The sequence below is a fragment of the Penicillium maclennaniae genome (assembly GCF_028827695.1).
Source record: "Penicillium maclennaniae strain IBT 15551 chromosome Unknown utg000001l:1.0-3280838.0:1.0-3283122.0, whole genome shotgun sequence".
In the NCBI taxonomy this organism is placed as follows: Eukaryota; Fungi; Ascomycota; class Eurotiomycetes; order Eurotiales; family Aspergillaceae; genus Penicillium; species Penicillium maclennaniae.
In genome coordinates this window covers 2,438,863-2,455,876 of record NW_026623213.1, presented here as the reverse complement: position 1 = coordinate 2,455,876, position 17,014 = coordinate 2,438,863, and the positions used below count along the sequence as shown (strand labels likewise).

At 45.6% G+C, this 17,014-nt stretch overlaps 3 protein-coding genes across 3 annotated transcripts; 1 reads left to right on the top strand and 2 right to left on the bottom strand.

Moving 5' to 3' along the window:
• Positions 1-1,084: 1,084 nt before the first annotated feature.
• N7477_000939 (uncharacterized protein) lies at positions 1,085-2,686 on the bottom strand (the record flags this gene model as incomplete). Its single annotated transcript, XM_056962602.1, has 2 exons — positions 1,085-2,581; positions 2,636-2,686. The coding sequence occupies 2 exons, from the start codon at positions 2,684-2,686 to the stop codon at positions 1,085-1,087; spliced, it is 1,548 nt and encodes a 515-aa protein (XP_056827605.1).
• Positions 2,687-5,415: 2,729 nt separating this feature from the next.
• On the top strand, positions 5,416-6,495 carry N7477_000938 (glycoside hydrolase family 95 protein; the record flags this gene model as incomplete). Its single annotated transcript, XM_056962601.1, has 1 exon — positions 5,416-6,495. The coding sequence occupies one exon, from the start codon at positions 5,416-5,418 to the stop codon at positions 6,493-6,495; it is 1,080 nt and encodes a 359-aa protein (XP_056827604.1).
• A 652-nt stretch (positions 6,496-7,147) lies between these two features.
• Positions 7,148-8,080, bottom strand: N7477_000937 (uncharacterized protein; the record flags this gene model as incomplete). The annotated part of the gene is made up of 1 exon (XM_056962600.1): positions 7,148-8,080. The coding sequence occupies one exon, from the start codon at positions 8,078-8,080 to the stop codon at positions 7,148-7,150; it is 933 nt and encodes a 310-aa protein (XP_056827603.1).
• Positions 8,081-17,014: the final 8,934 nt, after the last annotated feature.

Genomic DNA, 17,014 nt, shown 5'->3' with positions numbered 1-17,014 from the left:
TGTAACCCGAATTCGTGGAATGAATGACAACATCTTGCGGTGACTTAATTGAGCTACGAGATTGGAGAGAGTATAGCTGCAGCAAGAGGAGGTTTTGGAAAGGGCTGTGAGGTACTATGGTAAGTTTGAAGTGGCGGGAATCATAAGGGAGGAGGATTAGTTCAGAAGGCACTTTGGAGCGATTCTACTGGGAAGGATCCTTAAATGACCACCTGGGAACATCGAAGGATACTTTTATTGATCAAAACCCACTGCACTGCATCAAACTAGATGTATGGTATCTCGCTATGAGTGTTGGAAATTGTGCTCCCTGGCTAGTAGAATGCGATGCCTTCGGAGTATAGGGGTGGGAGTTTTCTTTCGGTTGCAAATTGTCACAAGGCTTCAATAAGAACCCTGTGAAAATGTTCCGGCAGTTCCTTTTTTATCTATCATAGAAGTATTGCACCGTGCCTCATGCCTCATTGGGTATCCCAAATTGGGCACAAGTTGCCTAAACTCCAGCAGGGTACTAAACTCAGATGACGGAGATTCGAGAACAAGAGGGTTGGTCGCCCCCAAACAAACGGTGATACATGCAAGCAACAGAGTGGGCAGCCAAGATAGCAATTTGAGCTGAAACTTGTATAACTTAGATCAGATTTCTAGCCCAAAATTTCATGTCTTTCGTGTTGTCTTGACGTATACATAAACGAATGTGGTAGTTATTATGAAAGAGTTCCTGATTTTCAATAGCGCAACCTCAAGAATCCACACAATCTTACTTTAAACAAGAGTGACAATAAACGAGCGGCTGAAAGGTTACCGAGAGGACGGAGGGTAAATTTTACAATTTCATGATTAAACAAGTAATGAGACTAAGGGCGCGAAATCTATCGCATTAACAAGCAGAAATTTATCCGAATGAACAAACTGTCGTACAGATGAACGTATCATTCACGATACTCGAACGACACTCGAACGCAGCGGTAGATAGACAAGGTCTGCGGAGATAGAAAAAGAAAGCAAAATTGAATCACAATTTTGACCAAAAGAATATAAGGGACGTAAATGGGTCTAAAACAGATCAAGTCATGAGATCACTCTACAGCACGAGGGCGAAGAGGGCCGCAACAGAGGCCAGGCCGAGGCCGGAAGAGACGGCCAGAGGAGAAGCAGCGTTGAAGGCGGGGGTCGCACTGGCCGCAGGGGCGGTGGTGGGCTTGGGCAGGCTGGTGCTCATCATGGTGGAAGAGGCGATGGGACCAACGGGGATGCTTGTGTTACCGACGGGGGAGGTGCCGGATGGGACACTGCTGAAGGGAGCAACACCGGAGGGAGCAACACCGGAGGGAGCAACGCCAGAGGGGGCAACGCCAGAGGGAGCAACGCCAGAGGGAGCAACGCCAGAGGGAGCAACACCGGAGGGAGCAACGGTAGACTCAGTAGCGGAGCCGGTCATCGTAGGAACAATGGCGGAGGTACTCTCAGTCTCAGTGGCACTGGGGGCAGGGCCAGTAACGGTCATAGTGGAAACAGAGCTCCAGGTAGTGGTGAAGGTGTTAGTACCGGAAGTCATAGTCTCAGTGACGGGGCAGATAGTGGTGGTCTCGTAGGTGATTTCAGTGACAGTCGACTCCTGGGGAACGGAAGTGGCAGCAGGCGAAGAAGGAGCAGAGGTAACACCAGTGGCAGCAGGGCCGGTAGGAGCAGGACCGGTCATGGTCACAGTCGAAACAGAGCTCCAGGTAGTGGTGAAGGTGTTAGTACCGGAAGTCATGGTCTCAGTGACGGGGCAGATGGTAGTGGTCTCGTAGGTGATGTCAGTGACAGTCGACTCCTGGGGAACGGAAGTGGCAGCAGGCGAAGAAGGAGCAGAGGTAACACCAGTGGCAGCCGGGCCGGTGGGAATAGGAACAGTCACAGTCATCGTTGAAACAGAGCTCCAGGTGGTAGTCATGGTGTTGGTACCAGAGGTCATGGTCTCAGTGACGGGGCAAATGGTGGTAGTCTCGTAAGTAGTTTCAGTAACGGTCGAATCCTGAGCAGGAGCGCTGGACGATGGAGTCTCGGTAACCGGGCAGACGGTGGTAGTAATCGGAATAGTCGAAGTGACCACGGTAGTAGAGTCCGCAGGACAGTTGGTAACGGTGGAAGCACAGCTGATGACGGTGATCTCACTGGTAGTGTAGATAGTGGAGGTAGTCATCATGGGGGGAGTGCTGGTGATAGAAGAGGCCATGCTGGTAGTCTGAGACGAAGTAGCAATGGAAGAGCTACCAGCGGGAGAAGAGACCGGGGTAGAGACAGGCACGGAGAAGACGGGCACCGAAGAGCTCGGCACAGCAGAAGAGCTGGGAATAGGCATCGAAGAGCCAGGCGCAGTCGGGATAGAAACCGGGATCGACGTGTAAGTAGATGACTGAGTGGCAGATGACTGAGCAGTAGACGACTTCTCATCACAGGGAGTAGAAGATGCCATAGGAGTCCGAGAAGGGCCGATCAGAGGGATGCTGGAAGTGATCTCTCCAGGAGGAGGAATGGGAATAGAGGTGCCAAAGTGGCGAGCCTGGACGGCAGCGGGAGCCTTGACGTGCCATGCCTACCATAGTGAGTTGAATGACACGGTAGATAGAGATATGACAATATGATTTACCTGAGCAGCAGTCAGGATAGACGCGAGAGTGACAGCAGAAGCAACCTTCATTGTGCGGGTTTACTGCAATAAAGAATTGCACAGATTATAAAAGAGTGATATGACTGCAAATAGGCAGATAGGAACGAGTGTTGAGGATTTCCGGTTAAACGAGAGATACCAGAAGCCGTGAACGAATGTGAAAGACCGAAGTCGAGGATGGATGTTCGAGGTTAGAAATCAAACAGCGAGATCGAGCCCTAAAAGAGCCCCGAGGGCAACAGTGACCTACTTACTCCACTAGATGCTCAACACGGAAAATGAGCAACAACAGGATGTCCATGAATCCGGCGCACATGGAATCCACTCAAACCCCGCTAGATGCAGGCACCAGTGGGCCCTTGGAGCGAGTCCGAGCCAATTAAGGGTCTATGGTGGCGCGCCCGTTCTCACGGAGAGAAGGGTTCAACCGGAAAAAACCTTGTCGCGGGCTGTTCCTGGCTCCTTGACACGGTCGAAGGGTCCTTAGGGTCAGCCTCCGTGAATTATCGACCAGGGGTCAGAGATCTTGCTCTATATAGTCTAAATGGGCAGCTCAAAAGGTCGTCTCTTGACGTAGAATCCGGCTGGTCACATCAAAAATCAGCACCGATCGAAACCATTGATCGAGTTTGACAAGACTGTCAGAGTCGGGCCAAGAGGCTCTAAGAAGTCTAGGTTCATGATCGATCGGCATTCGAATGTTACTGGCCCTTTGTCCATTGCAAGTCCATCGATCTCAGTTGATGTCGACAATAATATTGCGATCGGCATAGATTTTTCCGGTCGCTGCCGCGGGACTCTCCGGACACGTCTTGGAAAGCTTCCTGTCTCCTCGTCCCATAGAACAGGGTTTTCGAGATTAGTCTCAATCTGCTCAGTACGCGAGGCTCTCAGCCTTGGCGATAGTAGTTCGCTTCGAGAAATTACAATCAATCCCCCTATGTCACCTCGGTTATGACGCCGAGCAATTTGAGCTAAGCGGCTCCACTTGTTCCCCTCGCTGCTCCCATTCAAACCCTTCGTCGAAAGACCATCAGATACCAATCCGTCCGGCTTGGTGGTCTTAATCATGATTATGTCGCCAAAGGGCGGAGGATTTGTCCACATTCTGAATTAGGCTAATGCCTGCACTACCGTCGATAAATTCCTCGGAATGGAAGTCTGATTGGTATCTTTAATGCCGATCCCAAGGTCGACCGTGGTTCGAGCCAGACATTTTGATAGAAAAAGTACACTGGCCCCGGGGGCGCCACAAGTTATTCGAACGAATGGCGACGCTTGGACCAATTCGGCTCTCAGAAGGCACCGAACCTGAGCCTCGAGCCCTGAACCCTGAGGCTAGCACTGAGTCAGCTCCACAGTCCCCCTCACCGGATGGGACGATTGGTAATGGGGGTTCCTTGATCTCAGCTCTCATGAGAAGTGCCTGTTCAGAAAACAATCAGGCTTTCTGTGTTCCTAGATCATCGATGATTGAGTATTGGCTTGGGACTGCCCAGTTCAGAAACATCAATGGCGGAAGACACCGACTAAAGAAGGGCTACGAAGGAGGCTTCTTCCGGCGTCATCCGCTAAAGAGGTTAGGTTCCGGTGCTATACGGTACGTCAAAAAGAGACCGGTCAATTTCCTACCAGCGATTGTGCCAAGGCTTCTCCTCCCACTCTGGAAACGCTCCGTAGCTAGTTGCCCCAACATCACAAAGCTATTTCCCTAGCGTAGACCAGTAGTTCGCAAACTAGGGACAAAAATTTTAGCGTTGCTGCGCTTGTCATTGGTCCCCGTGTTTTCATGCCTAAGGGGTCCCGGGTCGGGCGTTGACAAACGTCCGCCTCGCCGCGAACAATTGTCAAAGAAAGACAAGCCACAAGATAAACTTCAAGGGAAGATGTCAGGCAACCGTGTCGTTGCATAAAGTCGCGGGTCCAACGGCGCCACAACAATTGAAGGCTTTGTATTCCACTCTAAAGCTTACCAATTTTCTTTTCTTGTCAGGATTGATTCGATCATGAAATTTGATCGTTCTCCACGTCCACGCGTGCCAGGGGCTTAGGATGCCTATGTAGAGATTGAAAGGAACTAAAGCTTCAAGAATGGAAGCTTATAGAGGTTGTCTACTCGGTCGGGTTGTCACCAGTAAAGCTCCTTCAATTTTCAAACCACAATTTGATGTCAAACCCAAACAGGCCGTACTGGTTCCTGACTGGCTTTCAGCTCCCGATGCCAAAAAGCTTCACATTTTACATTCCCTACTACGTAAAAACATTTACGATAATTGGACGATCGCATACTCTCAGGAAAAGAGTGATACGAGAATCTAGTCCTCAATCCAAGCCCTGTAAATTCTTTGTGTGGTACATTTCAGGTAAAGATTTTATCTGAATGAGCAGACGACCGCTTGTCTGCCAAAATCTAGGGATTCATTGATTGTAAATTTTATTGCCGCGCAATTTACCGGGCGACCATCGAACTCTGCTCTATTTCACACTCGCTATACCTCACTCTCTCCAAACTTGTATCACATATCGCGCATTTTCAACAACCTGCTTGATTGATTTGCATATCCCCCGCATCATGCGCAATGATGCGGGGGATCAGGTCACAAGTCTCGGGTAAATAGCTCATTGCTGCAGATCGGGTAATCTACGAAGAAGAATGGTCATTCTTGTCAGCTGTTTGACCACAAGATTAATAAACCTGGCGACCCTAACTGATCAATTATTACAAAAATGGCCCAGATCTTGAAGCTGAGACTGTCAGAATGATCATCCCTCTTCTTTTCTGCATCGTTGAATTTGGCAACTTAGCGACTGCGAAATGGCTCTGGTCGAGTTCTCCAGCTGATGTTTCGGGGATTGAAAAGACCGCATACCCCCTGGGTAATGGCCGTATGGGCCTCCTACCCGCTGGATGTTCCGGATCCGAAAGCATCAACGTTAACCTAGACAGTCTCTGTACAGGCGGGCCTCTCGAGATTTCAAGATATTCTGGAGAGAATCCACCTGAAGACCGGTCTCACATCTTGCCCGGTATACGAGAAGAAATTTTCCAAAATGGAACAGGCAATGTTAGCGCGCTTTTCAGCCCAATCTCTTCTTACGAATCATACACGCCTCTTGCCAAACTGACAGTCTATATTGGCGGTATTGATGACCCCTCTTCCTACTTTCGAGGCCTAGATCTCACCACAGGAGTTCACAAGGTCTCGTTCTTGAGTGGGGGGAATCAGTTCAATGTTTCTATCTTTTGCTCAAGACCTGATGACGTTTGTGTTTATCACCTCGCGTCGAAGTCTATAATGCCGAATATTCATTTCAGTTTACAGAATGAGTACCTAAATAAATCGCTGGTAGAAACTACCTGCACTGAGGGCCAGCTGCAGTTCAATGGCCAACTAGCGCATCCGGGAATGAAGTTCCTCGGAATCGCGCAGGCGCTCCAGCCAAGCAGTATTATGTGCGATGGGAATTCACTCGCACTTTCCAGCATGTCCAAGTCAAAGACTGTGACGATTGTTATTAGAGGCGGAACAAGCTACGAAATCTCACACGGAAATCAGAAATTTAGATTCTCGTTTCGTGGAGATGATCCAGAGCCCTCGCTCAAGAAGACCTTTGCTGCCGTTATTTTCAAGTCATACGAGGAGATCTTAGCACGTCACATCACAGACTACCAGAGGCTCTTTAACACTTTCTCTCTCGATCTACCGGACTCTTCAAATTTCAGCACAATCACAACAGCCGACTTGATACTGACATACGATCCCAGCAATGGAAATTCCTTTCTAGAATCCTTACTAGTTGACTACGGTCGCTATCTCCTCGTAGAGTTCTGTTGGTGATAATTGGTGAGCACCGTCTTGCACTGACGCGCTGCTTGATACCACGGTGTTATTTGGGCTACCACCTGTGGATTGAGGTACTTCAAACTCGACGCAAAGATCATTGTCTTGCTTCAAGTCCCGGCTACTTCGCAAGCGCGGTCGTCAACCACGCTTCGAACCGCTTTGGTATAGCTGCATGGCTCGTCGCGCCCTACTTAAGTTGTTAGATGAGATGAAACATTCGATTCAGTTTCACTAAATTTCAATACCTGCACATCGATGGCTTGATGAAGCTGTTAGCTTCGGATCCAGACTTTATTATTCATGACACGTACCACGGATGCTGTCCATCACAGCGTTGTTTGAAATGTGTACAAGAGTCGCAGGCTCTTAACACACGCGACTGGCTGCGACAAGTTCCGTTTGTGCCCACCATCTTGCAGGGCATATTCCGAGGAGGAGAAGGAATATGCGGAGGTGGAGATGCGGGGCGAGGCGGAGCCAGGAACTAGGGGGTTCAAAGGGGCAGTGGCTCAGGCTCAAGTATGAACGGGCCCGTACAGATTTAAGTGCTCCTAACGAAAGCATGAACTTATGCATTGGTTTCTTCGAGTAAAATTCGTGCTTTAGTTCCATCTCGCCATCATAACTGGTCGTTCTTGAATCTCACTCATAATCTAGTATCTACCGGCCGCCTTCTCGCTACGTCCCACCCATCGCCTGGAATCGGAAAGCAATAGTCTTTCCACCCCCCTAGTATATCTTGCACTAACTGAACCAGAGCCTTGAACTCTTCCATCTTCGTACATTCCGATTTCGTTGACGTTGGATCATCTGGAGTCCAAAGCCAGCGCTGCTCACCTGTCACCCGGAGAACCTGCCGAGCTGTATCCAGGTTTTCCTCAAGCTCAGCGACCGAGGTAATCCCCATTATAGTGGCCACTCGGAAATCAGAGACCGATATTGACTGCGCTCGAGAAATCGAATACCTCAAGGCTAAGGCCGCAAGGGACTCGCCCCGCGCAGCAACATAGTCCGCCGCCTTTTTTGCTGCGCTTCGCAACCCTTGAGGCGCCGGATGAAAGTCACCCAGATCACCTACAGGGACACCATTTGATCGCAGGAGCCCAATCGCAAGTGGACTTGAGCTACAAACACAGGAAACGCCAGCCTTTTGAAAAGCCTGCAAGCCCTCGTGGGCCAAGCGATCATTCTGTAGCGTTAATTGAGCCCAATTCTGCACTATATCAAGAGGCCTGGAGTATTTTTCTTGGACGCTTCTAGCGATTCGCGCGAGGACGTCAATGCGATATCCCGATATCCCAACATATTTGATATGGCCCTCATCAACCATCTCAAGTAAAACACGCACAGCATCGAGAACCTCCTCCTCGGAGACAAATTCCACGTCGTGACAGAATACCACATCCAGATATTCCGAGCGCAGTCGTTCAAGTGATCGCATGACTGACTTGCGAACCCAGGCTGGCGAATAGTCGAATTGTGTAGCAGTGATGCGACCGACCTTGGTCATCAAGATGTATTGATCGCGAGTATAGTTGCCGGCAATGTCTGGATGTGCAAGGGCTTCTCCAAGTAGCATTTCCGAAGGGTGATAATAAGCAGATGTGTCGATGGCGCGCAACCCCATTTGGAAAGCGCGTTTAAGTACTTGGAGGGCTTGCGCTGAGGAGGGATTTGAAACGATTTGGTGGGAGAAACCCAGCTCCACCCAGTATGAGTGGAGGTAAGAGATGTGCCAAAGGCATCTTAACTTGGGGAGAGCTCATGGCGAGGAAGTCTGTGATTGTGCGAAAAGGAAGCAAGTAAAGAGAGCATTATCTTTTCTGCTCATAAACCAGACCTACACGTATCCTGGCCATTCCTGACAGCCCACTACTGCCGACTATTGGCGGAAATGGATGCAAAGTTGCAGACCAAGCTAAGGAGATAGTGGAGCGCGAAGAGAAATTACCCGATCTAAATACCCGACGGAAGATTGATGATTGCATCGCGGGGTTGAAGATCATTACCATCTCTCCACAAAAACTCTATCAAGTCGTGTCCCCCGCGACTCCGCAGACGCAATAAATCAATTTGAAAACAGGGATAATGTTCCATGCTTTAGAGTCAGGGACTTTAAAGACCTCTAAGCATACATTTATCAACACTTTCGATGCAAGCAACGATGACCGATTCACATCTTACAACATGCGATTCTTAGCGAGCATACTATCGATAATATACAATATGTCATTTAAAGTGGCTAGTATTATCTTACAGACGTCACTCAATAAGACCCGCTCCGATGGCATGAGCGAATGCCTTCGTATTAGTATCTTACAAATAATTCTGAGATACAGTGGCCATAGCATGTAAATTACAGGCGAAGGGCATATCACCATCCTATTTACATAGTATCAAGGAACATTCGCTCAAATAATTCTGAGATACAGTGGCCATAGCATGTAAATTACAGGCGAAGGGCACATTACCATCCTATTTACATAGTATCAAGAAACATTCGCTATCGGCTGCGGTCAGGACTTTGGATATAACACAATAGGCCTAATCGAGACCGGAAGTTAGCAGATTTCGCACAAGACTGGGCGGCATCCCGGCGCTATCTCACATCCAACTCCTGGCTCCGACGCATATGCCATAGAAAGACGTTATTCACAAGAAACTTGGAGCCGTCCCTGACGCAGGCTGGGACCTCTGATGCAAAGTTGAAGCAAAGCCATTTTGAAATTTGATCGCGGATATGACGCCTGAAGAAATTGTGCAGTGTATCAAACGCGGGTGTTGAATCCTATGGCGCGCGGTTGAGATTCATGCAATAGAGGTGTACGGCTATTGGATCTTAGATGACTGGCCTTGCTGGGCTTTACGATATGTCGCAGGCTACCGTACTGTAATTTAATTTGCATTGTGAAGTAAAAAGTGTAAAAACATACAACAGTAGGGATTCGCTGGTGGTCACCCACCCAACTACTAACCTACCGGCGTGTGGCTTAAGTACGGCTGAGCGGACGGGAAGCCCTGTTCTCCACACCCTATGGTCGTATGTATCTTGACAAACGTTAGAAAGATTCAAGTATTCTAGCAGATTTAGCCATGTGGTATCCGCTGGATTATCACAAGGGGAGCTTTCGATTGGCGGTACCCTAAACACAGGTATATGGACAATAGACTGAGGCTTAAATATCTGCATGAATATGCAGTCTTGATCGGGGATATAATATCAGGGCTCGCCATCTCCTAAAATTGTTCAATATTTAGTCATTTGACTAAGGCACATATTTTGAAGCCTTCAACCCGACACTCACGATATCGCCCTCGAGTGCATCGTCAGTAGACTTGATGACCACGGTATCAAAAGGGGGCCGATATCAAATTATATCCAGTTTTGAAGAATTAACTTGATGTCCGTACGTTAACTTCATCGCTGAATTAGATGTCAATTAGTCCTTCGAAGATGTTAAGGTAGATGCGGCGCACACGACTATATCTATCGAGATTGAACGCAGTACAAGATCTGGCAATAGAAGTTATGAAGTCTATCAGCTTCCTCTATCTCACTGACATCCTCACCCGGGAGAAAGCTCCTCAGACATTGTGCGAGATGCAAGTGAGGTAGAGCGAAAGGCCGAAGACAGATGAGCGAGATCCCACAGTCTCGGCCTACAAATATAGCTCGAGATGAGGGAGCTACAGACATGTCAAGATGCGCGAGTTGTTGGAGCACAGTCTGATCGTCTGGTTCAAGTACTTCATACCTAAAGCCAGCAATAGACCGAGCATCCCACTAATAGAAACTACATTCGAGAAAAATAGCTGGTGATCAAAGCCAACCAAGTCTAGTCTGTGCCTGAAGTCATTGAGTTTACAACCGAGCTGGCGGAGTTCGAGCCTGGGTCAATCGAGAGCCGACATCGCCCGACGATAATCTCGGACATGCTGTGGCCTGAAACGCAATCAGAGGCAAATTCAACGACCAATTGAACTGCTCCTTAGCCCTTAGACAGATTGAAGCGTGATTCGTGATTTTCCCATGTCATTAAGGCCGTACCTTCTCCGCACGAAGCAGCACAAGCTAAACAGAAAGTGAATCCGTGGCCACGGATATTTGCTCATTGGGTCCCCGGGTAAAGGGGTGCGGGCCTCGAAATACTGCGTCCGGAGAGGTTCAAGACCAGCTTTGGCATAGCAGTCTCGCATGAGAGCTTCTTGAGCTGCCTGGCTAGGCGACGTGAGGTAGAGTCTCCACGCTTCGTGGCGGACGACCCGCAGCATTTGCGCCTGGCGGAGAATGAGGTAGAAATTGAAGTGCGGGCTGTCGGGCTTAATTTCAAGGAGTGTGTTCCGTGGTTCCCGAAGCCGACGCGGGGAAAAAAAGAGCGAAGCTGGCTCCTCTGAAGGAGTTAATAAGGATGTTGCATTATAGGGCCATCACTATCCTTGCTTCTGTCAGGTAATATAATGGTGGTCTGTCGCTGCTTAGGGAAGCCATCGGCTAGATCGAAATTGGAGCTGAGATTTTGAGTACCTGACTAGAGACGGCGATCACTCAGAAACAATCTCTGCGTAATCCTTGACGAAGCTAGTTAATCCTTTGACCAGGTTGTCGGCGCGACGATGATAATACACGGAACGGGTGTTTTCAAGATCAAGGGCGATTGCATCGGAAACTTCCTATAGTAAAGCTACCTCTGCGTCTCCAAATTCCACACGCGGGCTATCATCGACGACGCAATATGATCCAAGATGCTACGAAGGAAGAGGAACGAGCGTGCGTCAGTCTGAGATAGTTGATTCTTCTAACTAGTCTCCGTAGAGATGACATAAAGTAGCGGGAGTGGTCACCTGACCCGGTAACATCTGCCCGCTTCGGAAAAGCGCACTGCCCTCAGTGCGAAAGAAACAAAGGAAATATAAAGCGAGAATAAAAGAAATATTAGTCCTGCGTATAAATGTCGGAAGGGAACTCCGGAGCTAGTGTAGAGATATAGTCTAGGAGAGCTTCTATTATACGTTTAAGGGGGCCGGGGTCGAGCTGCGCGGTCGCGGTGTCGAGTATTTCGACGGTATCCTTAAGATTTAGGTAGTCTGTTATATGCTTACGATCTATATCTATTGCTTCCGCTAGGAGAAGGTCGAGGTCGGAGTGTGATTCGATTCTCTCTCTAATTATTTAACGATTAAATTAATATCTTAACCTAGTAGCGAGCTTTATAGTGAGGGGGTTTGCCTTAATAAAGATATTTAGCGCTATAGCTTTCGAAGTAGCGGAGAAAAGCGCTAAGGCGCCGGGATTATTAACGGATTCTATAGCGCTTATAATAAGCAGTCTGACTCCTCGTAAGGTGGCGTTCCTAGTGTTATAGTAACTAATAGATACTAGAACGATAAGGGGTATAGCGATAGGTACCTCTTCGTCTAGGAAATAGTTATCTTAGCTATCGGCGATTAGTCAGATTCTGCTTCCGGAGATTCGGATATAATACTTAGGTTTTTACTTAAATAGTAAGGCGATAGTAAACTAGTTAATAGGTACGGAGAGTGTATCCGAGGGCGGTATCGGGCTATATAGTAGGCCTCTATTAGTATAGATATAGACTAAGACCGCGCTATTAGGATCTATAGGGCTTACGGTAGGGTGGACTAGGTTATAGAAATCGGGGATTTAGATTTAACGGAGTAAGGTAGCTATAGTTTTAGTTTTAATAGCCTAGCACTAAGCGTTAGGATAGAGATAAAACTTAAGGTTAATCTTATATATTTCCGCGGCCTATATAAGTGTCTATAGATTACCGATTAGTGCGAACTATCGGAGGGAATAGGTCTCTAAGTATAAGGTCTAACCCGCGGCCTTAACTGTGTCCTATAGAGCTAGGATAAGGCCTATAATTCACGCGCGCTAAACTTAATTTATATTCGTTAAACGCTAAACTATCTTCTTTAATATCTATCCTATAGCCGTCCACTATAATCTATAGAGAATATAAGTACCTTTCTATACCGGGAACTAGTAAAGGCTATACGCCTTAATAATGGCCAGAGGGTCTATAGGAACCCTAGTAGCTCGGATATCTTGGTAGGTATTAAAGTCTATAGGGTACGTAGCGGCGCGGGTAGTTTAGTTTATATAGAGGGAGGCCTATAGTATAACTTAATCGGACGCGCGTACCTTAATAGAGGATATCTCTGCGTTACCTATAAGGTTTATAAGAGTTTAGTTCGCTATATCGCGGATATCGAAGTAATACGAACGGTAGGTCGCGAAGGTCTTAATATTCGGCCGGCCGCCCTTCGCTTTACTTATATAGCTATCCCCGTCTTTAGTGCTCTATACCGTGGGATTAGCCCCCCCCGAGGTGAATAAGTTTGTTATAGTAAATTTCGCCTTAACGCCAGAGCTTAGCGATTAAGCTAAGCTCTTAGTTTTAAGGGACGGTTCCGGAAATCTTTAGGATAGATAGTGTTAATAGCCTTATAAGAGGCAGAGATAAGGAAGAGGGAAGTAGCGGTATATTTGCTAAAGGCGGTAGTAAGTAAGGAGGTAACGGAGGGTATAAATTAGTAAGTAATAATAAGAAAAAAAGGGAACTTATACCGAAGAGCGAAGTTAACCGAGAGGAGGGCGTTAACGGAGAGAATAGTTATTAAAGAAAGAGAAAAAGTTAAGATTAAGGTTAAGGTTAATAAAGAGAAAGAGTTATTAATAAAAGAGGAAAAGGTAAGATTAAGGTTACTAAAAAGTAAGGCAAAAGTAAAGATAACTTCTTTAAAATAATAGTAATAAAGGAAATAGGCTTAAATGTATAATAAGCAAAATAACGTGAGTTTCTTTCTTACTAATAATAGTGACTCTTAAAGTCGGCTATTATCTATTCCGTATCTATAGTATTTCTTTTGTGTACCTATTTATTATATTCCGGACCTATACCCTTTTAGCGAATTAGGTAAAAGGTGACTAGCTTATAGCTTCTTCTATAGAGGCGGATCTTTTTGTTAAGGATCGCTTCGACGTCGAACCTATCTTATTTATCGGGGAAGTAATTATCTATCGTAGGGATAGAATCGCCGGACTTAGTGTCCCGGGTATTATCCGGCGCCGGTTCTAGGTGCTAGACAGAGATAATATTATAAATATACCTTAAGGATAGTAAGAGATTAATATAGTAGGCTAGCTTCCTAACGCGTTTAAGGATACGGAAGTAACCGGCGTATTACTGCCCTAGCTTCCGAGAAAGTTAATTATTAGCGGGGATATTATAGCCCTTCTAAAGCTATAAATAAACGTAGTCGCTAATATTAAAGTGCACTAGCTTATATTATTTATTATATCGCTTCTTTATCTATATTACTATATACTTTAGGCACTCGGCTATGTCCTAATATACGGTAAACTTAGGGGTAAGGAACGCTTTCCGGAGCAAATCCTAAGGTATACGGAGGTCTAGTCTATATATTAACTTATACGGAGTATTACCCGTAAATACGTTAATAAACGTATTTAGGGATACCTATAGGGCGGGTAAGGCCTCCTTCTATAATATTATAGGGTATAATATATAGAAGTGATATAGCTAGATCTCTGCTATCTGGTTAGTGCGTTCCGATTGCCTATCCGATTATATATAGTACGCTACGGAATAGAGTAACTGCACTTAAAGCGCGGTGAAAATACCCTTCTAGAGGCCTTTAATAAAATAGGGGTCTCTATCCGAGATCTAGACTAGCGGAATTCCCTAATCACTAATCTAAAGAATAATAATAATAGTTATGGCCTACTGCTCGCCTATCTAAGTTATCTTTCCGGAGATAGCACCGATCCGCTTCGAGAATTTATAGGTAAAAAAGGCGACGGAATTATAAGCGTAAGTGTCCTTTAGCTTCGGTAAACCTGTGACAAAGTTAATTATTAGCGTATAGAACGGGATTAGCGGTGTCAAAATCGGCTATAGAGATCCGTAAGGCTTATACCGGCGAGGATTGTTCCGGAGATACTCGGCGTAGGTCGCGACGTACTTCTTTAGGTATTTTTATCCCTTATATATAACGATACCTCGTATCTTATTTTAGTATTGGTTAATACCTTAGTGACCTTAATTATCGTGGGCTATTCGGAAGATTTGTGAGGCTATACTAGAGGGAATATATAGCTATTTATCTCTGTTAGCCTAGGTAGAGTAAAGGATTTTATCGCGTAAGATATAAGGAAGTCGTATTCGGATAGGATCCGAATCCTCACGAAGTAATTCCGAAATAACTACTAACTAGCGGGTATCCTTTTTATAACTATTAAGGAGTTATTATCGGAACTCGTTACTTATTTAAATTAGTGAGGCTATTAGTGCGTAGGCGATATCTTTATTAGGACCTTCCGTGAGCGTAAATAGCGTATTAAGATCTTCGTTAGCGCGGGGAACTATCGGGTTCTTTGATAGCAGACGCGATAGTGCGTTAGCGACCTAGTTCGATACTCCTAAGCGATACCAGACTCTAAGGCGGGACTACTATAGGTACTAAGAACTACGGACTAAGCGAAGATTTAGCCTCTCCGGGAAGAAGTAGATAGGGATATAGTGAGGTAAATTATAGCTAAATAATTAGTGTAGAAAATCGGCGTTAGGTTAATCAGAGCTACCTTAATATAATAGCGTAGCTTACGGACTACCTATATAATATAGGAAAATTCGAGCTCTATAGCAAAGTAATATTATTCGATAGGCGTTAAGAGTCTGCTAAGAAATATGACGGGCTTAATAGCTATTACCGAAGGGGAGTATATAAGCACTATATAATTATAGTCTCGCTAGAGGTAATAGACTATAGCTCCGTAGCTATTTTACTACGATATATCGATATTAAAGTATAGGTAACGCGCGCGGTCTTAGTGCGTAAGCTATTAGGGGTTCTGGAACACTACCTAAATATCTTCGAACGCCTTCGCTTCTGCTAGAGATAGATCCTAATACTATATACGGAGACTCTATTACTTATGTGGTTAGCCCGCGACCGGGCTACCTTTAAGTAAGGCTATCTTCCGGAGCTATAGGGGCTCAGATTTCTTTATATAATATATTATATATTAACGGAGCGCTCCGGTTATACTAAGGTATATCTCGAGCTACTGTAACGTACATAGGAACTTAAGATTAGCGATTACTTTTAGCTTCTCCTCTAGCGTAAATATCCTAAGTGTATTAATATATTAACCGAGGAACGAGACGGATAGAAATCCGACGTAGGCCTTAGACAGTTATAGGGCGATATTATAGCTTTCTAGATAGGCGAGGAGGGTATAGAGATAAGCGATATACTTATCTATAGTGTCCGAAGCCACGATAAGGTTATTAATATAGGCCTTATACTATATAATAAAATCCTTTAAGATAAAGTCTATTTATCTCTAGATATAGGCTACGCTATTATAGAAGCCTATAATAGTGATATAAAATACCTCTTAGCCGCGATAGGAGATAACGGCTATACGTTACTAATAATCCGGACAAATACGCTATTAGTAGAAGAATTTACTAGTATCTAGCACCGTAATATACTTCTTTCCTTAGACTATATTCGTGATATTATTGATCGTAGGAATCGGATATAAGTCTGGCTCGACGATCTTATTTAGATCGCGTATATTAATAATAGGCCGACCTTCTATCTTTCCGGAGGCCTTATTTATACGAAAAACCATAAATATTAGGTACGCACTAGGCGTATAGTTTGTGGCCTACGATATCTTACTCTCGTTATATAGCTTATCGAAGGTTTTGTCGACGAGCTCGCGCTACTTCGGGCTAAGAGGGTATATCTTATTATAAGGTAACTTAGACTCCTAGCTATTAATTAGCGGGATTATTATCTAACGGTCCTTTAGTATATCGATTATTCTAGGGCGGTCTCCCTAGATATCGTACTATATAATTACTACGGAGAGGATATTAACTATCTCCGGAGTACCGTAAATTATAACGCCGTTCGGTAATATAGTCTCTATTTACGCGAAGGAGAGAGCTTATTCGACTTAATATTCCTTAGTCGGTTAGCTTCTAGCGAGCTCCGCGGCTTCCGGAGCGGCGGCGTAAGCTATAGGGATATTAGCTTCGGCGAGCGAGCTAATATAGTATCGTCGTGCGAGAGTCTGCGGACGCGATATATTATTAATGGCTTCGATATATACGAAATTAATATCGACTAAATAAGAGTATATCGATAGCGTCGGATATTATCCTTAAAAAATATAGTCACGATCGTCCGATAGTGGGGCTCTAGTCCTAACTAGTATTCTCGCGAAAGAGTGCGGGGGAATTATTACTTTAGCGTCTGCGTATACTGAACGTTCTTCCTAATAATAAGGCTTTACGTAGATCGCGATAGGGAAAGTTAGCCCTATATAGGAAGCGATACGCGCGACGCCTTAATCTAGGTCTAGCTAAAAACCTTCCTATATTAGTATATCTATACCGATTAGGAGCTTCGCCTTAAGTTCGTTAATAAGATACGCTTTAATAGTGATTTT